Genomic DNA, 25776 nt, shown 5'->3' with positions numbered 1-25776 from the left:
TTTTTCAAAGCCAGGCCAGAGCGCCCTGCGTGTCGCCATCCCGCGGCACGGCCCCGGATCCCCCACGCAGCCTCGAGCACGGCCCGCCGCCCCCGCTTCGGGAGGGCGGGACACCGAGGCAGCGCCCCGGCCTGGCAGCTCCGCGCAGGCGCCGTGCGGGCAGGGCGCGCCCCGCCGCCGGTGGGCCGGGCCGGGCCAGGCCGGGCGGCGGCAGCGCGGCCGCCAACGCGGAGGCAGGGCGGGTGAGGCGCCGGGTATGGCTCCGGCAGTGACGGGCGGGATGCCGCCGGGCGCTCCCTCGCTGGGCCCGACGGTGGCATGGCTGAGCAACCGCTCCGCTCTCGGTGGGTCGCCGCGGCCTCGGTTCTTGGTTGCGGGCAGTGGCTCCCTCGGAGGGAAAGCTTCAAGCCGGGACCCCTCGCTCCCCGCACCGCGGTGGGGCCGAAGCGGGTAACTGGGGGGTCCCTGGCTTTCGGGGCCCTCCGCCGCGGCCCCTGGCGGGGAGCGGGAGGGGGCACATCCCCCCCCTCCGCCCTGCCCCCTGGGCAGCCCGGGGCCGGCGGGGGAGCGGGCTGGGGGAGGGGGAGGCCCCGCGGCCGAGGTTCCCCCGCCTGTCAGCCGGGCAGTCCCCGGCGGCGCTGAGGGGGCGCCGGGGCGGGAGCGGGGGGTCCCGGGCGCCGCTCGGGCGGGCTGGGAGGGGGAAACGGTGCTCTCCGTGATACCCGTGCCGCTGCTTGTAGCCGTGAAACGGTTCTTCGTGTCGCGACAGCCCCCGCCCCGCGCTGTTCGGTCTTGCGGAAAAAAAGAAAACACCCTAACGAGCTGTACAAACTCGAGCGTGGCAACTCCTCCCTAGCTGATTTCATTTTGGCTGGAATCGGGTGGCTCGCAAGGTAGAAATGCACCGAAGGATTGCTTCTGCTTTGCTGTCTGGCTGTCGTGAGCTGAAACTTGGCTTAGCGTTCAGGCTCTGGAAATGGAGTTGACCGCAACCCCTGACATCTCTGAGGATCGCTCGCACACGCACGAGCACCAGAGGAAGTTAGTTTTAAATGACATTGTCTTTGTTTATATCTAACCCCAAATGTTACGGTACTAGTAATCTCAAATTGAAACTGATATTGTTGTCTGTGTAGACTGAAGTGCCTTTTTTTTGGCTGTTGTCGGTGCTTCTCACACATCTGTGCTTTAAGCCGATGCTCGTTTTTACCTGGCGTGACTTTCAACTTGATCAGCTTTCTTACCTTTGGGTGGTACGTCATTCGTAAGGGTGTTCCGGCTTGTTTGAGAGTAAGCTCCAAACTTCGTGGAAACAGTTAATGTGGGCGTACTTATTAGCATAAAAATATGCAATAAGTGTTTCTAGTCTTTCTATACTTTTGTACATCTGTAATATTTACTTGGTGCAGGCCAGCTTGCTCAGAAAGGAGTGAGGTGTATCTACTGTGCACTCCTTGTTTTCTGAAAGCAAGAGGAAAGCTTGTCATCTAGCCCATCCCTCTCTTCAGGAGAGTGGAAAGAAATACTAGCCACAACTGGGGCCTGTGAAAAGGTGCTCAAATTCTAGCATTATCAGACTTTTTTTTTTCTTCCCCCAGCTAAGTGATTTCACTGAAAGAGTTTAAGCATTTTGAATTTGAAATTTATGTTGACTAGTAGAAAGTGCTCTCTGCGACCCTAATTATTTTTTTTCCTGGTTTTGTAGGCTGAGGTAAGAGGATGAGAGGAATTGTGGATTTTTCTTGATCATTGCCATCTTTTTTTCCCCCTCTTTTCTCAGTTTTTAGTGTAAAATATTTTTTAACAGATAAATTAATTTGCTCTTTGGTGGTTGTTAGTTTGACATATTACTGCATGTCTGTACATGTTGAGATTATTATACAGTTTACCCACTGCTGGCATCTGGGAGGGAGTATAAACAGATGTTTTAGTAAACCAAAGGATGTGTATACATAGGCTTGTACTTGCTTTTTACAAATGTTTATATTCAGGATTGCTTTACTGAGCTTGAAGGCAGTTATGCTGAAGGACTGTTAGTCTGCCATATGCACTGGTAGGATTTAATGATAGCATTAGTCTGGTATATCTAGATTAATAGGCTTGTACTTAACGAAAGCTAAAAGTTGGCAAGTCTAGCAGGAAATGTGAAAGCTGTGAAAGAATCTTCTCCTTTCTCTGAGTTTGCCAGGTGCTTTCTGTTGGCTTATCTGCTATATCTTTGAACAGGAGATATACTGGTTTTGCTTAAAATTGATTTTTGACTCATCTAAACTAGCGTGGATGTTAGTTTGCGTGAATACATTGATACAGTGTGTTTGGCAGTGTTGATTTAATGCTGCTTGCTAGATGCTGCTTGCACTTGTAAATTTACCTGTGATACGGAACACTTTTAAATATCTAGTGTGTCCAGGAAGGACTTTATTTTATTTTTAAACAGCCAGACTGGTGAAGTGTGCTTTATTAAGTGTGTGTGATAGCTGCATGCAGTGAATATTTTACTTGAAAACTAGATTTTTGAGGAAAAAATTTCCAACAAAAATGCAAGGCATCAGTTCTATGTATTTTCAGTAGGATCTGTGTGCTGCTCAAGTAGTGACCAAAGCAATTACACCATAAGCACTGCAATTTTAACGCTGCTAAACAGTGAAACATTAGCTTTTTGTTTCTATATGTTTCCACAGCATTATCAACAGCATGTTGTGTCACAGACGAGGAATGGACTGAGACTTTTTCACTGCCCTTCATATTGCATTTTTTCCCTTTCTCAACAGGACAAAACTGCTCTGGATATACTCTTCATTGTTTTTCTTATTGAATTCTTAATAACGTGAGAAGCCTTCATGGTATAATTGTTTGGACTGACTGGGTGACCGACAAGATAGATTATTAGGTTGGTCTACCTTTTTGGTTCCTAGCAAGCTCTGTCTGGGAGTGTAGAAGTTCCAATGGTTTAAAATTGTTGAGGGTTACATGCATTATACAGTAAAGCTTTTAGCAGTAGTTTGCTGTTAATAGGACCTATCCTTACATAGGAGATAGCTCCTCTCTAAATACCGCCCCCCTTCCCCCCAGGCTTACAGCGAATCCCACCTCAAACTTTATGTAGTCACCTTGCTGAGAGTGTTGATAGGGTGTGAAATTCAGAAATAAATAGGGATTAGGAAAGAAATCAGGGCAGAGACTTCTCTCTCAGTTCAGAGTAGAAAGCTCTCTTTCCAGGCCTACTGCAAAATTTGCCCACAGTCAGTTTTTGTGGTGACTTCCGTGGGCCAAAGGCTCGGTGTCTAATTTAAGGGCTCTTAGCAGGCTCCAGCTTGAGGTACTAAGACTTGCACTTTCATGGTTTTGAATACAATGTTGGGTAGTAAGGATGCTGTTAGGTATGATGTTCAGGTAGGTCATCCCTGAGACTTGCTGCATGCATCTTAATGTTAGTGTTCTCAAAGTAGGTGCAGTTAGAATGAGCTTTAAAGAAACATGGCTGATTCTTCTGCTCACTTTTTTGAGATACTGCTTTTGACGAATGTTATGAAGGCTTTGAGGTCTGTTCTTACCAGCAAACCTTAAACAACCTTGCTTAACCTCTAAGGCAGTTGGCAGTACTGTTACTAGTTGTCAGTATGTTCTTTCATCATGTGGCTTCCTTTTTCTCATCAGACTTCCTGCTTATTTCACTTCTGGTTGTAGGTTCTGATTACTCCAAGGAAGCCAGAAGTTAAGCAGAATTCACAAACTTGTTAAATGTTCCGCTTTGATGATAGGTGTTTTTCCTTTGTTACTTAGTTTATGAATATTCCCTAAAGTACAATTCCCTGGAACAATAGATGAAGCAAATGGTAGGCAATGGGGGTTTTTTTCACTTAAGAGGTTTTTTTTCCTTCTAGAAAATGAACTTTTTTTTTTAACCTGTTCTTTGCTGCCTTTTCTAGTTTGCCTGGACCCTTCTGCAGCTACCACCTTGCCAGTAAGGCAGAGAAACCCAAACGTTTCCTAAATATCTTTGTGTGCATCTGTTTTGGGCAGTGATATAGTTTGAATTGTGATTGAAATAAGTTATTTCATCTGCTTAGTTATGTAAAGGCAATTTGACTGTAGTGTCCAGAATAGATAAATACTATTTAAATCTGATAACTCTTAAAAAGTACACTTAATGTGAAGTCGTAGCAAACTGTTCTGGCTAAACTTACTAATATGAAAATAACTTAAAAGCCTGTATTAAATCAGTACATAATTACCCTCAGAGTTCTAACCAAATTCACTGCTAAGCACGTGAATTAAGAATCTTACAAATGAAACTAAACTTTGATAACAGAAACCTCTACTGCAGCTCTAGTAGAATGCTTTATTTTATGTCTACATAAGTAGAATGTACTGAATGAGAATAAACAGCTGATTTAGAGCTTTCTTTTAAGAAAACACCACTTCTGAAATGCCAAGGGACATAAGCTGGCCATTTTTGGCATTTAATTAATTTCACTAAAACTCCATTATCTTAGTAAGTTTTTAAAAATAAAGTTACGTTTTCTTAGGTTCTTGAGAGTGAGGCATTTAGTGTGTATTTAGGAAACTGATCTAGTGAACAAGTTTTGGGTTTTATTTTTATGCCTGAATTTAATAGTGTGTAATTTAAAATTAAAAAGTTTTACTTTAAGTGATACTGAAAATGAATGCTTTAAATGAAAATGTACGTCTGTCCGTCCATCCATCCATCCGTCCATCCAACCATCTTAGTTGTCCGGCCTGGAGGTAGGAAGTGTCCTTGTGGTTTAATGCAGTTCAAAGTGTACTTGCCTTAGAGCCAGGAGAGGATGAAGCACTAGGTATGATCATCAGGTGCCTTTCCTTGCAGGGTGAACTGAGGTTGCAGCTGCCTGACCATTTCTTCTTGTGGTGCTGCCAGCTTGAGCAGTCGTTTGCTTATGCACTGTAAGCAGTGAGTAGATCCATGAGGTGAATTGAACTAGAAGTGATCCAGGTATGAAAGAAGGAAAAAGAAGAAGAAAAAAAACCAAAAAAGAGACAAAAAACCTCACCCAAATAAACCATATTCTGTCTAAATTGTTTTGAACATTAAGTGATCGCTTTTTCCACAGATGAGTGAGCTGGCACATTAATGGATGGGGTGGGGGGGAGGGAAATCAGAATCATGGAATGGTAGGTGTTGGAAGGGACCTCTGGAGATCATCTTGTCCAACCCCCCTGCTTGAGCAGGGACATCTAGAGCAGGGGGCACAGGAACACATCCAGGTGGGTTTTGAATGTCTCCAGGGAAGGAGACTCCACAACCTCCCTGGGCAGCCTGTTCCACTGCTCTGTCACCCTCACAGGAAAGAAATTTCTTCTCATCTGAGTTCCAACTTGTGCCCAATGCCCCTTGTACTGTCATTGGGCACCACTGGAAAGAGTCCAGTCCCATCGTCCTGACACCCACCCTTTAGATATTTATAGGTATTTATGAAATCCCCCCTCAGTCTTCTCTTTTCCAGGCTGAACAAACCCAGGTTGCTCAGCCTTTCCTCATAAGGGAGCTGCTCCAGTCCCCTGAACGTTTTGGTAGCTCTCCGCTGGACTTGCTTGAGCAGTTCCCTGTCCTCCTTAAACTGGGGGGCCCAAAACTGGACATAGTACTCAAATGCATAAGCTGATGTTGCTACTGAGGCATGTTTTCCAGCTATGGTTAGCTGAGGTGCTTGAGCATATCATATGCTATATGAAAGGAGGTTGTAGCGAGGCGGGGCTTGGTCTCTTCTCCCTAGTAACGAGCAATAGGACAAGAGGAAATGGCCTCAGGCTGTGCCAGGGGAAGTTTAGGTTGGACATTAGGAAAAACTTCTTCACCGAAAGGGTTGTCAGGCATTGGAACAGGCTGCCCAGGGAGGTGGTAGAGTCTCCATCCCTGGAGGTATTTAAAAGAAGGGTAGATGTGGTGCTTGAGGATATGGTTTAGTGGTGGACTTCGCAGTGATAGGTTAGCGTTTGGACTCAATGATCTTAAGGGTCTTTTCCAACCTTAACGATTTTATGATTCTATCTGAATATTTAATTTGTCCTGTACTTAAAATAGGTCATACATTGATCATATTTAATTTCTTTAAATACTAATTAACATTAAGGCTAACAATAGTTTGTTTTTATATACTGTGAAATTGATAGCTACTTTTCATGCCTGAAAGCAGGAAATACAGTCATGTAACTCCTTGAACTTTATGAAAAAGGTAGTGAAAATGGGCATACTTAGTTTTAGCAGGTAGACTGCTAGAACAATCAAATTAATAGAATGTAAACAAAGTTATTTAAAAAGCATGCCACAAGAAATAAATGGCATGGGTGTAATGGGCAGAATCCAGAGTAACCAAATAGGGCTCATCATTAGTAGAGAAGATTACATCATTGTTTATGGGCTACTTTTTGTAAATTAAAGAGTACAAAACCAACTGGAATGTGCTTGAAGTAATCAGCTAGATGTAGATTATGCTTAAGTTTAGTATAGGAGATATAGAAAAACAAATATAATGCATTATTTTAACCATGAGTTTTATATTGCTTATAAAATAGCTAAACAGGTTTGATCTTTGTTACAAAAGGGATTTATTTTTCAAGATTCTCAGTTGTTCTTTGAGCAATATTAAATACTTCTAGAGTTCTCTTATCTGCTTTATGAAAAGTTTGAGAATTGTCTACTTAGATCAATATTAAAGGCAAAGCTTTGAGATAACTGAGGCTCATATTGGGGAGGTCTTAGTGATCATGTCAAGTATGAAATCTTTTCAAGTACACACAGCTGAAACCAAGGAAAGAGTAATTTGGTAACTCAGTGCATGCAGGATCTGATATTGTGGTAGTAGATATTAAAGGAGGAGTTGTTCGGACTCTCCATTTGCAGTGAGAAGGAAGACAGGTGTGGAGGGCAAGCTGTTACCTTTGTAGGATCTTTAGCTGTGCTTGGCAGATAGTTGTCCAGGTACAGTTAACCCTGCTTTTTGACATTGGGATGAAGGGGGATGACCTCTCTAAGGTGCTCCCATCTCTTTTTTCTGTGAATTTACAAAACTTTAAAGGGAAAGAAAGTTTGTTACAGAGCAATACCTTTGCTTACATGGTCTGCTCCAGCTTCCTTCTTATCATGGCCTTCAAGACATTGTAGTCTTGGAATACTTTTGTGGTCAAACGTTATTTTACTGATATGGAGGGAATACAGTGTTTAAATATAATATTAATGAATATATCTAGGCATGTAAAAATCGAAATTTAGTGAAGGATGAAATATTTTTTCATTAACTTGCTAACTTTTTTCCTCCTATATTTTGTTTCCTAAAGGTGCTGTAAAACTTTAAGTCATTGCTGAGATGTAAGAACAGTATCTGTATGTTAGAGAAGTAATGATTAGAACCAGTGTAAAAGACTTGTCTGTGGTTGACTGTACTTATATTTTACTTTTTAGGTAAGGATTAAGTAAGGGCAGACAATATTCAAGTTCAATACCAAAGATATATTCCTTTTTAAGCAAACAAGAGTACATGGGATCTGCATTAGTGGTGTGAATACAATCTGTGACCTGCAGCTTAAGCTTCACTGTAAGCATGCTGAATATTGCTCCTAAATCTTTTTATTTAGGTCATATCTTCAAGTAATTTTGATATGTAGGCTGATATACAATGACAGGTATATAAAAATGCCAGGACAGCAAAACACTGAAGCAAATGAATTTCTGTATGAATAGAGTTGAGTCAAGGAAGATTGCTGTGGCCTGAACTTGTCCTTAAAAACTGTTGTGAAGCAACATCATACATCAGGAGAATGAGGTAGACTATCAGTAGTCTGTTAATAAGCATAGTATGCCTCTCTGGAAGAGGAGTAGGGAACATAGAATGAATTATGTAGCTATGACTTGGGACATAAAACATATTCCTCATTAGCTAGGCAACCCTTGTTTTTGCATTATGTCATAACTGCTGAGATTTTTGGGGGCAGACTTGATATCTGTAGGGTGTTTGACTATAAGTAGAGCAAAGTATTCAGCTTTCATTAGGTTATACAGCACCAAGTATTTGACCCAGCTAATCAATTTCTTCTGGTATATTTTTCATTTGCTTTTGGTGAATTTTTACATCTTTGAATAAAAAATGAATGGCATCAAGCAGTTTATGGACTTTGTGTAAATGATGTATTTATATAGGTATATTATTGATTTAATGTTTTACTAGTAATAAGCAAAAGACAAGCAACTTTGCACAGTATCTTGTTGAATTTTAATGGGAGAATTAGATTTTTGGGTATCTAAGGACAACTGAAGAAAATCACATTGGCTTATCTGTATAGGCTGGTATGTCAGAGTATCTATGTTTGTTAATGCACTTTTAAATGGAAAAAAATACTTTATGCTTTCCTGCCTAGTTCAGAAGCTCTTTAAATCTCAGTCCAATTAGTGGACTAATCTATGCTATGGAGTATTTGGTTGATAAATTATGAGGTTTTTCAACATCCTTCTGTCCTGAAAAAGGGTGCCAGTATAGGCACAGTTCTGGCATTTTTTTCCTTAATTTTAACTTGTATAGATTGCATCTATCCAGTTTGTCTGGATTGTCGTTACCTTTTGACTGCTGATTAGATTGTAGCTGATGAGATTTTCTCATTGGTGTTTCAGGTGTCAGTCTACAAGTAGATGATGTAGGTAGAAAAAGAATCAGAAAACAAAGAAACTCAAGCCATGGTTCTTACCATGCAAGCATTTACAGGTGATATATATTAGGGGATATATGGGAATATCAACCTCAGTAGTTTGATGGTTTGCTTTTTTGGATGGTGGGGATGGTATTTAGTGATTGCTTAGCAACCTGAAAATGCGATGTAACTCTGTTGCTGGAATTGACTGTAAACTTGAGATTGGCCGAGGTTTATACAGAATTCTTTTCTTATTTGCTGTGAACATTTTATGATATTTGGGATCTGTTTTTCCCAATTCCTTTGTATAATTATTTTCTTCTGTTGATTGCATGCAGCTTTGTGAATCAGCTTTGTATTTTAAACTGTATTTATTTTCAGTGGCTGTGTCAAGCTGATGGGGGTTTCAAGTTGATGATTTAAAAATAATTATGTAGGACATCAGACTTTTTTTTTACATGTAATTAATCTTCCTGCCCTTCTTTTTGGAGCATACTCTGAGACTATGGCTCCATGTTACTACAATTACTTTAGGAAAGCTTGTTCTAGATGTATTAATCTATCCTTGCTCTTAGCTGCTTATTCCTCTGCTTCAGCTTACTCAGTCTCTTGATTGTCTTGACAGGGCAGTTTGCCAAACCACAGGCTGTACCAACTGAAGACTTTCTGAGGCATTTGTTCTTAAACACTGGTCATCTTGGTAATCCAGTTTAAAACTGTTTTCAGGGCTACAGTCTGTCAGGAGCACAGCCAGTAGGCTGGCAGAGGGCTGAAGGAACCTCTTAAAGGCACTTTGCATCTGGAGAAATTGTAATGCAACACAGCTTGGAGAGTCTGAAGCATGAGACTTTAGCCATGCAATAAGGCCCACTTGCTCTCTCAGTTTGAAGTAGGAATTACCTACTACAGTTATGGAGAAAATACTAAGGGATGTTATTTGTTTGGGCAATGCATGCCTCTCTTGCCACACAGAGGTAGAAACCCTAAAAAGTTGAGTGGGATTCATTTCATGGCACTTAGACCCGTTGACTTGTGAGTGGCTAATGTCTTAAAAACAGTGCAGTAGGTCTTTCCCATTCATTCTTAAAACAGATTATGTGCAGCAAATCCAAAGGGTCTGCCTATTTTTGTCTTGTTTGTGAACACGAAGGGTGCTTGTTAATACCCTTCTGAGCTCATGCTGTATACTGTTTAAGTTGAATTTCTTAGGTTCTGAGATGTAGTAGTCATCCGAATAATAATTCTCTGGTGTGATGGCTTTTCTGATGCATGGGAAGTAAAATAAGCTACTTGGTAATTAAGTGGGGGACTTTGTAGCTGTTGCTATGCAATGAGTTAGCAAACATCAAAAAAACACCCCACTTTTATTTTGGTATGTTAAAACATGAATTATAAATTCTTCAAAAGCAAATAAACTGTATGTAAGATCAACTTTCTCAGTTACATTGTTGTGTCCATTACCCTTTCCTGCCTTTTGTTTCCTTGTAGTGTAAAAAATTGCAGTCTTAAATTGTATATATTGTTCAGTTGTCCTATCAAGCATAAGTTAAAGCTTCTAGAGGTTACTTATCTAGTAAATTCTGCATACAATTATCTGTAGGATTGCTGGCCTCTCTTAAACGTAAATAGCTTTCTCTTTTAGTTTTGGGAGTAAGCTAGACCATCTGGCTTTGTCCAAAGCAAACATCCTGAGATTTTGTTTTAACATTTAGCATTGTGATCTGTTTAGTTGTTTGCATTTCTTTCCATTTTCTGCATTTCTACTATTGTCTAGAAAATTAGAGAAATGCTTAACACGTATTTTTTCTTTTTGCTAATTGGGGTTTTATCAATTGTTATTTTAAAGAAGTTCCAGTGTTTTTTCACTTTGAGCAGGTCTTGTGTGTTACTACTGAACTGGCAATTCAAGACTGTTCCAAAAAATTCAGAAATACTTCAAAAATAAAAGGTTTAGTGTTTTGATATAAAGAAAACTAAGGTAAACACCTAACTGCAGTTCTGAAATTTTTTTCTTAGCTGAAATCTTACTGGTATTTTTCAAATACAACTTAGTTATACAGCCAGTGGAGTAGAGGTGTTTGTGGAACGATGTCTTTCAGCAAATTTCTGGAGGCTTCCGTATTTTTTTTAAAGCAAGTGATTTGATTGTTCTAGACATTTCTGTTGTGTAAGTGTCACTGTCATGTAAATGTTTTTCTGATGTGTCTTCACTCCTTCAACCAGTTTGATTATTGGAACCATTCTGAATTGCCTTGTCCATTTCAGTACCAGTAGATGGAAGATATCTTGAAATAGTGTTAGTGGTTTTTTTTTAATTGGTGGTCTCTGTTGTTCTTTCCTACTCCAAAAAACTGTTTTCAGCTGAAGTGGAGGAGAAGAATAGAGGGTAGAAATGCAGGACTACTCTTGCATGTTGGAAGAATAATATTAAAATCTTAATTATATGACATGGGGAGTGTGTATGAACTCTAGGGGCTCAGAGGAATTTTGAGTATGCAGCATGTATTTTTGGGTTTAGCTGAACAGTTGAACTTCTATAATTTTATTTTTGATATATGAGAAGGTACTGAAATTTTAATTTTAATGTGTATATTGGCCACAAAAGTGGGCAAATATTAAAACAGGTTGCCTAGAATGGAGCTTACCTGAGCAACCTTATCTAATCAGAGATGCTTTTAGCAGTCTTTGGACTAATAAACTTTAGAGGTAGATTCTAAGGTAAATTTTCTATACTTTTGGTAGTTCAAAAGCCTGATCTATAACATGAAATACGCATCTGTTAAATTCAGAGCTTAACTGAAACAAAAATGCTTAATTGTGAGTATAGAGTTAATGTGTGTCTATGCTGCATCTTAAATCCTTTGCAAATAAAGAGAAAAGCCTCTTTCCCATCCTATTTCAAGTTTAAATACAAAATGGTTTGCAAATCTTAAAGAAGCAAACAATGACCCCACCTTACGCTGATGAGTACAGCATAAATGTTAGTTCTTTCGTGCTGTGAAATCCTGCTATTAAGAAAAAAATCAAGGCTATTTTTCTCACCCCCAATACTTTTTGTTTGCAAGGATCAACACTAAATCCTGTACCTACTCTCATATTAGGGAAGAATCCACATTTTTTTAGCAAGTTTGCATGAACTTAGGACTGGAGGAATGGTATGGCATTTTCCTCACTGATGGGAACAAGGAGCAATGGTGGTGGTGTTCTGTGAAATATGTGAGCCCTCTTGTTGAGATTACAAGCCTACTAGGCTAGAGTACTGTTTGTTTTTTACTGTTACATTGAAGAAATATGTGGGGATTATGTATGTTAGATATTTTGTAATTGTTTTATGAAGAGGGAATATCTACTGTTATGGGTGTGAGTTCTCAGCCAGTAGAGTATGTGTCGCCTGTTCCAGTCATCGTAGATGGTACGTCACATTGATGCTATGGAGATTTGGTCATGCTTGTTCTTTTCTAAATGCTTTGAGGTGGTTTACAGTGTATAGTAATAACTGCATTTATTCATTTACATAGATAATGGGGAGTTTCACCAGGTTTTGGCAAGCTATGGCTTACAGACAACTACTTCGACAACTAAAACTGATGGCAAGGCTGATCACCTGGAGTATACTGCCTTTGCATTGGTTCCTGTTTTCTTCATCATGGGTCTCTTGGGGATTCTCATCTGTCATGTCCTTAAGAAAAAAGGATATCGTTGTACAACAGAGGCTGAAGAAGTAGAAGAAGAAAAACTTGATGAGAAAATAGGTAATAAACAAGTCTAATAAGCAACATCCTATTTCTGTACATTGCTACTACTATGGAATAATTTCTTGTGATACTTCTGTCATTTCTTTGTCTATATTTGGCATCAAAACAATATTAAGAAATATTTTTATTACCATTATGTTGGTTGGGTTTCGATTCTTGCCAGTCAGAATAGGAGTGTTCCAATTTCCCATGCAAGTCTTCTAACATCAATTAAGAGCTTACAGAAGGATCCGAGTATCCAGTATGTTTGCCGCTGTACACTGCAATTGGAGTCACAAGATTGCTTTTTGCATTCCACATGCTGTTAGCAACAAAGTAGTATTATCCATAATTCTGTGTAAGGAGTGACAAAAAGCTGCTGTTCAAAGCAGTGTTATAGTTTTATGTTTAGCAATCTTAATTTGTTCCTGTTGTGCTGTCATTCTCATCTCCTCTCTCATAAAACTGAGCCTTTGGTCTGACTATCTACGTTCTGTTTTATCTAATGTGTGCTGCTTATTTTTTCTTAAAGATACTTTTGTTTCTGTTCTAATGTTTGTTCGTTTGTGCTCTGTTTTTATGGGTCCTTATTCCCATCTACTCTTACTTGAGGGCGAAAAAACCAAAACATGAAAAGAGTGTTATCACTTGGGAAGGGCTATAGTAACTCAGCATAACATATGTCTAAGCAAATACTAGGGCCAAGTCACCTGTAAATACTTTGGGCCTCCTCCTTTCTCCCAAATAATTACTGTCAGAAGGTTCATAGTAAGTGCAAATTACGGTGGCTCTGTGGTAAGGGTTGAGCCGTGTGGTGCAGCAATGATGTGTCAGTATGTTCTTAAGCAGTTACTGCCTGGGGCATGTACGGAGTGGGATCTGATCTGTTAGTTCACGTGAGTGGTAATGAAAGGGTGACAGCTTTTAGGTCTTAGTTTGGGAAAGTAGCTGTGTCTACGTTGCATTGCGAAGTTGCAGGTATTAGGATGAAAATGAAGCGCGGGTACAGAGATGGGGAAGCCCTTAATTTACTACTTAAAGACAAATTTAGGGTCTCACCTATCAAACTTGTCTCAGTCCTGTGATTATTTACTTATTTTTTAAAATAAAGCTAGTTATAACAATTTTTAGGAAAGGGCAGAGCTGTGCCTCTTCATTGTTCTGTTTCTTTCCCTGATCTTTCTAGGCCTCCTGAGGTTATTCTGGGGAGGCTTCCAGTATTGTTAATGGGTGCAATCAATTCAAGAAGTATTAAGTATAGCCTTGAGGTTTCTTTCTTAAATCCCTTGCTCCTGTAATCATATGAGAATATTTTAAAATTTAAAAAATCAAATGTTATGTCCTTGTAGATGTGGTGAAAAGCTTAAATTGAATCCCTCTCACACTAGAAGCTGATAATACCTATTTTAAAATAGTGACCTGAGACAGTTTAATGATTTTGGTTTTTTTCCTCCCTATTGCTTAGAAATACTGCTGTCTTGTCTCCTCCTTACTAGCTAGAGAAGGAATTTTGATGTATGCTTGTGAAAACATTGAGATTATTCAAGTCTTAGATTAAAACATTAAAGCAAATGTGTAGATTCCTTCGACTTGTGTATTTTTTCCTGAATAAGGACTAAAAAGTCTTACCTAGGCTTTTCCTCCGAAGTGACAATAGATCTTGTGCGTTTTTTTATGTAACCTCTTCTGCTGTTTGTTTGGGTTTTGTTTTGGCTTGGTTTTTTTTGTATTTACTTTGTTTTAAAATAATAATTCATTCAGAAGGCCAAGATATTGACAACATTTATTTCCTTGTACAGAAATGAATGAAACATTACATGAGAATAGCGACACTGTGGGACAAATTGTTAACTACATTATGAAAAATGAAGGTATAGTATTGTGATACTGAAGTTATGAGCTTTGAAAAAATGTATTTGTTCTAGAACACCATCACAGATACTCTGAAGTATGGAATGTTTATGTATTTTCATCTAATAACCTTTTTGTACATGCTTAACTCTTTGAGATTGCCTACAGAAGACAATAACTTCAAACACAGTAGGGAAGTTTTTCACTTACCTATAAATTATTTTGTATGGTAAACCTGGTTCATACATTTCTTTATATTTTAACTATTTGGGTGTTTGATTTTTTTTTTTGTTCATCCTTTTGGTTAGTTTGTGAACTAAAAACTCAAGGTTGATTTCTTAATGGTAATGTTTAAAGCATGTGAAATTTTTGTTTTGACCAGATTAAACTTTTTGTCTTGAAATGATTCTTGCAGCTGTTGTGTGATGAAAGGCTTGTGCATAACTGAGACAGTAGGGTAGATTAGCACTAATGTTGAATTTTGGACATGGTATCTTTGCATGCTCTATGTGCAAAGTAAAGGATAAGAAGAAATGACTGAAAAAATAAAACCACCGTTAAGCAGCCTGTTGAATGCTTGATTAGTTCGGAGCTTATTCACCCAGTAGAAGAAACATTTATGAGACCACTTATTTTTGTAGTAGAAGAACCTTTAGCCTTTTAATTTTACGCTTGTATAAATTGACGTTCTCCTAAGCATTGAACTGTCTTTGAGTTACTTGTGAATGAAGACTAGTTCTCTGGAAAAGTTGTATTTTTGGGTTTGAGTGTGGAGTTTTTTGGTTGGTTGGTCTTCTTCCGTAATAACAGGGCTTTGAGCTTGTGTATTTTCCCTCGAGGTTGGGTTTAGGTACTCCTTGTGTTTTTTAGAATATGTGAACAATCAGTAGTTCTTGGCTGAAAATTAATTTGCATTTTGTCAGGCTCACTTAAACCAGCGTTTTTAATCTGAAAATGCTTCATACATGTGAGGTGATGATAATGCTGTGGTGAAATGGATGTTTTAAAATTTTCAGAGATCTTGTTTGGGAGTGTTGCGCAGGCCGCTACCTTATAGAACTTGTACAGGGGCAGAGCTTTAAGTGCAACATGAACTGTAATTTTAGTAGTTCATGTTAAGAAAGTCCCATAGAATTATATTAACCTTTTTCTGCATAACTTTCTCTCATGCCTTTTTGGAGATATCCGTAATGCGGTCATCTTTTTCTTAAATGAAGTTTCTCTGAGGACCTTTAATTTTGCTGTTTGTTTTTTTTCTAAAGTTAGAGCTGTGCACTTTTGAAGAGTTCTATTTATTCTCATTGCAGCAAATGCTGATGTGTTAAAGGCCATGGTAGCAGATAGCGGTGTCTTTGAACCTGAAAGGTAATTACTCATCTTGTTAATGCATGTTTGCTGAGGCAACTAAAAATGTGCCCTTCCAAATGATTTTATTTCCTGAGCACTTTTAAGACTACGTTACTTCCTTGAGTTATCAGCTAAAAAGGTGATACTTTGATTTCCTTGTGGTGTCTCTGAGTCACTAAATTTTAATGTATGTCCTGGGTTAGTAACTGGCTCTTCTGGTTATGTGTTCTAGGCCTGTGATATGTATTTATTGCTTTTTGGGCTAAGATTGACAAAGGTTCCACATACCCATTTACTTTAGGCAGAAGTTACAAGTTGGCTGAGTCCAAAGCTACTCTAAGTTGAAAGGACAGAAGCAGCCCTCGTTTCATTTGTATGGATGCTAACTTAAAATAGACATCTACTTCTATGTCTCGTTCTGGTTTACTTTTTTCTTTATAATTGTGAAAAAGTATATTAGCTGACCTACCTGTTATTTTTTAACTACACACCTATTTAGAGAATTATGTGAGAAAGTAGTTCAGCCCTTGAGTTGCCGATGCATCATTTATGTACACATGTAAGTACTTTTACACAAGTACCTTTAAACTCTATCTGTACTACTCTGCATTCTTTCCATATGTAACCCTGTGTTCATATTCAAGGCAGAGCAGACAGAGCTTCAAGTAGTAGTGTCACTAATAAAAGAAGTGGGAGTGTGTAGTTTTAGCAAAAGATTCGAGTATGCAACCATTTATCACCCGTTTTAAGTGAGAGGCTTAGTTATTGAAGGAAAAAATTGAACTTATAAAAGGAGTTCTCAAGTATAGGAATTATTTTTAAACTTTTATGGTGCAGCAGAAATATTTGAATTTCAATTCAGTCTTGTTGCGTAGGTGTGTGGTGTTATTTTGGGAGTTTTAGACTATTGTTTCAGCAGTAAATTAAAATACAAAAAGTCAGTGGAAGGGAAAAATGATAGTTTGCTCTTGCATTGTTTCTGACAGATACTCCCTAAAGCTTCAGTAATTCAAGTGCAAATCCACTGTTTCTAAGTTTGGTGCACTATGAAATGCTTCCTAAGGATAGGAATAGTAATGGCTAAGTAATATCTGCACTTCTGCTACTTAAAGCCATTAGTTTCCTGTCTTTGCTTCAGATGTTGAATGGATTTCATTTCCCTTAATAGCATTCTCCTTATTTGTTTGAAGACCATTAAATGTCTCCTGTCAATATTTTTGATATGAAAATAAGCATCCCAGTAACTTCAGTCTTTTACGTCATGTTTTATTTCTTTAATTTGTTCTTTCTGTTCTCCTTTGGAGTCTCTTCAGTGTGTTAGTATTTTTCTTGAAATAACATTTCTAAAACTGGATGGAATGATCAGCTGAGGCATGATTAATGCTGAGTAATGTAACTTTAGGTTCACAAGTTATACTCCTGTTATTTTCACTCTGAAATTTGTCCATTTTAAGCAACAACATCGTAATGATTCATGTTCAGCTTGTGATCTTCACCACCTTTTCTGAAGAATGATAATCTGGCTAGCTGCTTTTTAATCTGCGTTTGTAAAGTATTTCTGCTTAAGCACAGAAATTTGTGTTGTCCTTATTGCAGTACATGCAGTATTTTTAATAAGATTTATGTATGTGTGAATGAGTCTTTCACACACATACTCTCCTCTGATCACCTTCATTTCTCATCTTGTCCTCTGCAGTTGCTACGGGTGACCCAAAGTTTATGGGTACTTTAGCTATTCTTCTATTCTATTACCCAAGAACTATTTAAAACAGTGAATATCCTCTAGGACCAGAATAACCACATTTAATATGTCTTTCCAGTTTCGTAGTAAGCTACTGATATATACCTTTCTGGTATGGTGTGTCTATTTTTTTCTTAAAACAAGGTGTGGTACCTTATGCTACAGCGTAATTTCACCTTTAATGTACTGAGCTCTATCTTGCTTTAGGAGAATGTGTTGCACAACTGTCAAAATTGATGCTGAAGTACAAAAAAGTACGTCTTCTGCTATCTAGCTTTCTGCTTTTCTGCTTTAGAAGAAAATTAGATTGATTTGAATAGATGTTCTCAATAAATGTTTTTTGATGGTTGTACTGCTTTGTCTTTCTAGGTATTTTTTTAAAAAAATATTTTTCTGAAGTTTAAGCTAATCGATTCTTTTTCTCTTCATGGTAGACATTTTAATTTTGCCTCTTTGCAATATTGTGGGACTATGCTCTTCTGTGAATTCTTAGAGATACTGTAACAATTCTGAAGTACTTTTGATAGTTCTCCAAGTGTGAATTTAATCAGCTAATTAGATATCTTCATCAGTATAAGTTCATGTAGCCTGTTCTCTTATCTTCTTTTAGCCTGATTTCTTTTTCATTTCCTTGCCCTTTGTGTTAGCTACCTTAACCACATGACTGCAGCTGAATTCACTTATTGAAGTGATTTTAACTGCAAAAATATGGTATCAGAAGGAACCTTAAACCAGACATCCTCACAAATAAATGGTCCCTGAAAAAACTAGCTAGTCACGAAACATAACTGAAGGTTTTATTTTATCCTTCTTTTTTGTTAACAGATAGGATTTTATAGTAAACATTACATTTCCTTTATATGTTCTCCTACAGCCCTTTATCTCCTACCTCTTCTGGGAGTCCAACGAGTCCAGGGTCTCCTTTGTCACCTGGTGCTGTTCCATTTAAACACAGCTGCAAAGGCCATCACTTTCATACTGTTGGAGGAGTAGTAGAAAAGGATGTTTGTACTCGTTGTAGCCACAAACGATGGCACCTTATAAAGCCAGCTCACAAGCCTAAAGAGCACAGAAGAAGTCGTCTTGGAGAAGTTACAGTCCTTTCTGTGGGAAGGTAAGACTTAGGTCATTTTATTGGATAGTTGTCTTGAGGATGCTACAGTGGCCCTTGTTGGATCAGATATCCATTGATTCTAGCGTCAGTGATTGTTTTTTTTGTAACCCTGGTACTATTAGACTGAAGTTTTTTCTGGAAGAAGTGAATGTGCTTGCTTGGTTGTTTTTTTAGAACTATGTAAATAGATGGGGATTTACTGTGGGTATAAATCCAAAGCTATTTCTCTGTTGATACTGGCGAAAAAGAAACACTAATAAATTCCTGTTTCTGAATTAGAAATTTCTCAAGTGTGAGCTGTAGAAACCACTTCATTATGTCTTGTTATGTTTAACTCGTAGCTAATCTTGTAGTTGTCTTAGAAAATTACTGCTCTAAGTAGTAGTATACAATCTGTGGATTCTGCTTTAAAACATAATTTCCTAAGAAAGTGTGATTCAGCAGTAGTGAGTATTAAAAGTACATGTAGGTAACAGGAAGGAAGATGGCTCTGAAGTTTATGCACCCCAGGATACCATTGGCCGCCTTGGCCACAAGGGCACATTGCTGGCTCATGGTCAACTTATTGCCCACCAGCACTCCTAGGTCCTTCTCAACAGAGCTGCTTTCCAGCAGGTCAGCCCCCAGCGTGTACTGGTGCATGGGGTTGTTCCTCCCCAGGTGCAGGACCTTGCACTTGCTTTTGTTGAATTTCATCAACCTACTGGGTGAGTGTCTGCTCTGATGTCTGGGTCTTGGAACCTGAAAACCTGTCTGTACACTGGGTGCTGAGAATGATCTAACTAATCTCTGGGGAAATAAAACTGAACCTTTCTTTTGTCTACCTCAGATTTAGAGTCACAAAAGTGGAGCACAAATCGAATTCTAAAGAACGGAAAAGCTTGATGTCTGTTACTGGTGTGGAGAGTGTCAATGGTGATATGCCTGCCACGCCTGTGAAACAGGAAGCCAGAGAAGCACCTGCCACGCCTGTGAAACAGGAGATGCAAGAGAGGAGAAGCTCAGAGTAAACTGCAGGTATCAAACATTGGGAACTCATGTTGAAAGTGGTATGTTTTGAAGTAAGTGAAGGTAAATCAGTAAAGAGAAATGAAGTTGAAATTGTATTAGTTCTGCGTGAAGACTCATCTTTCACATTCAAAAGTTCCTAGAGAAGTCTGCAAAAATTATATTTGATCACTCGGTTAATGATAAATTGGTGAAGGCTAAATTATCCACCAAATTATTACCTAATTTTTTTATTTAGACTTTGTAATTAAAGTAGATGTTGAAATAACTACTTTGTGGAGGTGGCATCAGTGGTCCAAGAAATAAAACATCTGCATATTAATTTTTGGCAATAAATGATGGTTCAGACTTAGCGGCAATGTGATTACCCGAAAGAAACAAATGCTGCTGACAGCTGCATCACTGGAATAACTACAGTGCTTCTTCCATTGTTTATTCATTAAGAAAGCATTCTGTAATTTTATCAATTTAGTAAGGAAGACACAGAGAGTTGGTATGCAATGGGATACTTCCAGCCTTTACTGGCAGCACAGGTATGACTGTTGAATTAAGCAGAGTGTATTTGTCTGGACTCTGCCTCGTCACTAAATCATACCCAATTTTTTGGAAGAAAGACTTAGAGGTGTGGTATGCTTCCAAATGTTTAAAAAGCTACGGAGGGTAGTGGAGTAAATTGTTCTTTTTGTTCAGTGGGTAAGAAGGTAAATAGTAGGCTAATTGGCAAGGAGGTGGAGTTCATGTTTCAAAAATTAAGAATCTGGAATAAGCTGTCGAGTCTCTATTGCTGGACATTTTAAAGACCAGACTGCACAAATTCTTGTCAAAGCCAGTGTAAATACAGCTGGCCCTGCCTTGGAGGTAGGCGATAGACTGTAAGGACGATTGGGTTTTTTGTTTTGCTTCTTGTTCTGTGGCAAATTTTGGCAAATCACAGCTTTCTAATGGCTGCTGTCTCATTGCTGCTCTGTAATCTGTGAAGGAGCTACAGAGGTGCGTGAAAGACAAGCTTTACTCTAATTCTCTGATTCTGATGTATGTCCTGGTGCTCAGGGGCTTTTTTGTTGGTGTGGGTTTTTTCCTTTCTTCCCTTTTTAAAAATTAGCTAAACACGATAGGAGATAACATCTACCTTCACTGGCTGCATTGGCATTTTCATGCCCAGCTAATTGTTTTGTTACTCCTGTGACTATTTTTTTTTTTCTTTTCTTATCCCTAATGGTAGCATGATCAGACTGTTCATAATACAATTTTTGACTTAAAGGAAGACTAGTTATCATCTCTTAGAAACAGAAAGAAAAGGGCATAAATGAAAATGAAGTTAATTCCAGTGCACTTTGACTAAAAAAAAAAAGAAGAAAAAATAACTTCTGAAATAACTCTAAAAATGTTTTGTGGTCCAGCTTTCTAATTCGTTCTTCCTTCTCCTAAACAAGAAGGCTGTTTTCTGCAAATACCTGAAAGTTATTCTCTAAATCTTAACCACTACTATAATCTAAAAATATGCTGTTCTCTAGAGAGATATGATAGTACAGCTATAAAAAAATGAAATGTCCGTCTATGGCAGCTTTTTATTGTAGAACCTCCCTTAGGATTAAAGTATTGCCCTTTCTGAAAACACATGTTCTAATAGTAGAGAAATGGCTCAGTGGAATCTCTTACAAAGGTCTCTCCAGTCCAACAGAACAATTTTGTAAATCATCTGGGAAACTAGCCAGGCCAGTTTGTGTGCTACAAAAAATAAACAGATCTTGCTTGAAGATAATGGTATTGTTCCCTAGCATGGTTCTAGATCAGTTTTTGTCCACTGCTATCAAAAGTTGTTCACCTATAAACAGGTAGTAGTTAGAACTTTACTTCAATTACTTATTTCAGACTTGTAATAAATGATTACAGCTTAATTTACTGAAACTGAACAGATAAGCAGCATTTGACTTTTGTGCCTCTAGTCAATAAATCATGATGAAAAGCATATAGTTTTGGAGAATTTGGCTCAGATCTTCAGATGCAGAAGAAGAAAGCAGACACAAATGTATGTTTAACTGCTTCCAGAAAACGTTCTGGCATTTGGAGGCAGTAGATCTGTGCTTTGTGGGCTGACCCTAACTGCTGTTACTGAGAGTTCCTGACTGAAATGGGATTTCTGAGTTGGGCAGTACCTGAATGATGTAATATTGCTGATTGCTTGTGTTCTCTGCTACTTTTGAGTTCAGGATTTTTTTGCCCTAAACGGAGACATTCTTAGTATTTTCTTGATGTGACCTCTACAGTGTTTCAGCTTATCCTAGTGTCTTGCTGGCTGTGTCATTTGAAGTTGTAGCATGTCTTCTCCATGTCTCCAAGGTCCATGTTCTCAGCAGACTCCATTTCATCAGTTACGTTTATCTAAAATATGCTTAGTGGCACATAAAAAAGTAGTTAATATACAGCTGATAGCTGAAGGCAAAATTTTGAGTTGAGCTCTTGCACATCCATTGTAAGCTACTGAGTAAACAAGAACTTGAGGTACTGGTGCCCTGAAGCTATGTAACATTTTCCATTCCTGGTATCCTTTTCAAAGTTGTGCATGCTTTGCACTGTGATGTAATTTGTCAGTTTGTCCATCCTTTTCATAAGTACCAGCTGAATTTTTAGTTCCTCTCCTTTAGGATTTCACATGCTAAACTTGCAATGCACAGCAACCACTTAATGCAATTGTGGCATTTTTTTCCATTTCAGAACATCTGCTAACTTTTTAATTGCCATGTTCATCCTAAAACGAATTTTGCTACTTAGGCTTATTTTTAGAATTGTTTTCTTCTCTTGCAGGTGGAACTTTTAGAAGTTTGTCTGCTAGCACTTTGGAGAAAACTGAAAACTCCCAAGAGATGCATACTATTTAAGGAAATGTATTTATGGCACTGTAGCATTTTACAAGTTCTGTGATGGCATCCATGCAAGGTTGAACACTTAATGGTTCTTTCACTAGTAAAATCAGTAAGATTTAGACACTCAAATACTGTTGAGCTGTGTGGACCTCATACCAAATGTTAGGCTTCGTCTTGGAAAGAAAAAATACAAGTTTTTCAACAGGAAAGGAAAAGGCCTTATCAACTAATGTTACTCTTTTTGCACTTAGGCAAGACTTTTTAATGACCTCAATAGCACAAGTAATATGATTACCCAATGGATAAACTGTGTTCACCCCTCTGGTCTGTCTGGATTTTTCTCCTCTGTTCTTCCCCTCCAGAATTGACAAGTGTTTGCTGAAGATAAAAACCATCCTCTGGAAGGTGAAAATATTCTTGTAATCAAACTACTAGTAGCCAAGCAAAACATACAAGGAAATAATTGTCAGCCAAAATCTACATGTGTGCCTTTAGTACATAAGCCCTCAGACTCTGTGAAGGGTACTTCATAGTACAGAATGGTTCAGCTATATGTAGACGTTAATTTAAATTTTTGTCCTCCCCCTCCTTACCTCCCTCTTACTACTTAACATAGGCTGAAGAGCGTCTTTTTCTATGCAGTTGGGTGAGGTCTTGGGAAGGTTACTTTCCTTAAGGGTGCTTGTTCTCCTGTTTTCTTGTAACTACACACTCGTATTTGAAGAACACCTAATAGTTTTGCCTTTCTTTTTGTTTTACCCATAGGTTCCTTATTAAGTTAAGGCAACTTATTTCAGCCATTAGATAAGGAACGGAATATTTGGCATTAAAAATTTGTAGACTATTTACTAAAGTACTTCAGAGTGGCTTTATTGGACTGAGGGTAGCTGTTTTAATTGGCACCAAAATCTTAAGCCAATGTGAGTTAAGCGAGTATTTTAAGTGTGACTTGCTGCCAAAAATGCCAGCTTTGGTTTTGTGATGTTAATTCTTTTTGTCTACTTACAATCTCTGTTTTGTCCTGTTACTTGTTTTTGGGAGGGAATACTTCGCAATACTTCAGCAAAATTTGCTGCATAATAGAAACTGAAAAATAACATTTTTTTCTGAGTGCCTGAGTATATAAGCTCTAACGTAATGCATTTTAGTAGAGATTGCAGTATATTCTGAGAACTATAAAGTAACTTATTCTGCTTGATGAACTCAGTGAAAATCAGTGTTTGTTTTGAAATTGATTTTTTTTTTACATTAATACTTTCAATCCTTTTAGTCCAAGTGCTCTAAAGTGTTTCTCCTTCAGGTCTGAGAATCAGGTTTTTTCATCAGTTTATGTAGTGTTAACAATCAATGTGTACAAAGATGGAAATTATTCTTCTTGCTTATTTATTAAATACTCCCACCTTTTGTCAGGAAACATCAAGTTTATTTCACTCTTGCTGAAAGGATGTTCTGTTGATGGTCTTCCTTTTACTTGTATCCATGAGATACTGACTGGACCTATAAATAAGTACTTTTCACTGATGCTATGTTTGCCAAAAAGAAAACCCCAAACCCACCACCCACCAAATCTCTGAAAAGCATAAATGGTTTATCATTCCTTTAATAATGGATATTTTTAGAGATTATTGGCCATCCTTGAGAACCAAAAGTAACTGTTTGGCCAGGACTGGAACTTCAGTGTTTATCATCCCTGCTTCCATTAATTTAAACCTGGCTTAAGAAATCTCTTCCATATATAACATAAACACCAAGATTATCTTACAGGCATAAATTTAATATTCTTGAATTTTTTTCTTCTTCAATCTCCACTTGATTATTTGTATGAAGTGCTAATATTTCTAGAAGAATTTAATTAGTATTGGTTAGAGTAGTTAGCTTTCAGTTTCCAAGAAATTGAGAGCTATGAGTATAAAATGTTACTGGAAAAAGGGAGTATTGGGCAAAACAAGCAGCTTCAAATAATCTTCAGAAAAGAGATACAGTTATAGACTGTCCCAAAAGCTTAAAAAAAAAAAGGGGGGTGGAATGGATTTTGATAGTACTGTGTTTTTATACATGATGATAGGTTAGAACTGCAAGTAAATTTGCCAAAAAGATGGAAGAAAATTTAAACAGAATAAACAGAAATATGTATTTTTTTACTTAATTTAAAAGTAGTTTTTATTTTGATTCAATTGGAAATATGTAGAATAAAAGAAATGAAAATGTGTTGAATATGTAAAATATTGTTTACCTGTATAAAATACTTCTAAGGTATTACAAGACCTGGTATATGCAAGGATTTAATTTGTGCATTGTTACTTCAATAAGAGGCTTTAGAAACTGTTGCCTGTTTCATTGCATTTAGCACTACACTCTGCTGTTTTGTATGGATATGGATATTGCCATATTAGTCTGCCTTTCTTAAATTTGCATATCAGATGTAATTTTAACAAAGTAGTTTATATACAACTTTTGTACTACCAAGCAGTAAATAAAAAATACTGATTCTTAAGCTTGCTTGTGACTTCTTAAGCCTGCATCCATTGCGTGAAATTTAATCTTTGCACAGTCTTAATGTATAATGCAGTCTATTTGCGTCTTAAGTTTGTGTTTATGGAGGTAGCGAGAAGGTTAGGCTGTTGTGTGGTGTGCTTCAGTGCAGTTTTGTTTTATTGAGAAAGGTCAATGGCAAATACTACTTTACTTCCATATTTTATATGGGAAAGAAGAAAAATCTGTACTTTAATCCAAGCTGGTATACGATTAAAGAGTTTTTACCTTTAAAGTATCAAGACTTCTAACTTCCTATTATATTTGACATTGAGATTTAAAAAAATAGTTATCTTTATTCTCAATTGTTTTCATAAGGTATGGAATGAAAAATTACAAATGACAGGAAGCTCTTTGCAGTTGCTTCCTCTCAGCCTGTGTCCCCTTGCGATACTACAATGCTTAATTTGTTACGTTATGTTCTCACATATGACTATGGTCTGTAAATGGCATTAAAAATGAGTTTTCCTGTATGAATTGTGTGAAGGAGTCTCAAAGCATGTTGTTGTGGCTAGCTGAGATGGAATTATCAGTGTGCCAGCCTGTTTGCAGGTTTTTTTGTTCTTTATTTCAGTGTTCCTAGCTGTATCATACACGGTCTGTTTTGAGGTCTATAATTTTAAAGGTTTGTATACAGCTGTGGTTTATATTCAGAATTAAAAAAAAAATCCCTCCAAGGCCAACATTTTTGAAGATAATTGAGACAGTGCTGGTCACGAAGCTTCTGGAAATTGAACACACTTCCTGATTCTCATTTTCAGTGATTTTTTTTTTTATTCCTTTCTTCTTCTACATAACAAAATAATCTGAGACTAATATATTACACTACTTTTTGTTCCCTTAGCATGTTTTCCCTTGTCTCCTTTTCCTTGACTTTCTAATGCTTTGAGATTATACTGAAGTTAAAACTCAATGCATATATAA

General features: G+C 37.9%; 1 protein-coding gene across 1 annotated transcript; it reads left to right on the top strand.

Moving 5' to 3' along the window:
- Nucleotides 1–142: 142 nt before the first annotated feature.
- On the top strand, nt 143–24814 carry RELL1 (RELT like 1). Its single transcript, XM_064449277.1, has 7 exons — nt 143–344; nt 12180–12413; nt 14195–14266; nt 15554–15611; nt 18209–18448; nt 19278–19465; nt 22262–24814. Exons 1-6 carry the CDS (start codon nt 257–259, stop codon nt 19456–19458), a joined length of 873 nt encoding a protein of 290 aa, XP_064305347.1. The 5' UTR covers nt 143–256; the 3' UTR covers nt 19459–19465; nt 22262–24814.
- The last annotated feature ends 962 nt before the right edge of the window (nt 24815–25776 follow it).

The sequence above is a fragment of the Phalacrocorax carbo genome, chromosome 4 (assembly GCF_963921805.1).
Source record: "Phalacrocorax carbo chromosome 4, bPhaCar2.1, whole genome shotgun sequence".
Classification (NCBI taxonomy): Eukaryota; Metazoa; Chordata; class Aves; order Suliformes; family Phalacrocoracidae; genus Phalacrocorax; species Phalacrocorax carbo.
This window is presented reverse-complemented; position numbering and strand designations above follow the sequence as displayed.

Coding starts and splice junctions, on each gene's coding strand:
- RELL1 (XM_064449277.1), top strand. CDS start 257: ATGGCTCCGGCAGTGACGGGCGGGATGCCGCCGGGCGCTCCCTCGCTG. Junction 12,414..14,194: donor AAAACTTGATGAGAAAATAG/GTAATAAACAAG, acceptor TTCCTTGTACAG/AAATGAATGAAACATTACAT. Junction 14,267..15,553: donor CTACATTATGAAAAATGAAG/GTATAGTATTGT, acceptor TTCTCATTGCAG/CAAATGCTGATGTGTTAAAG.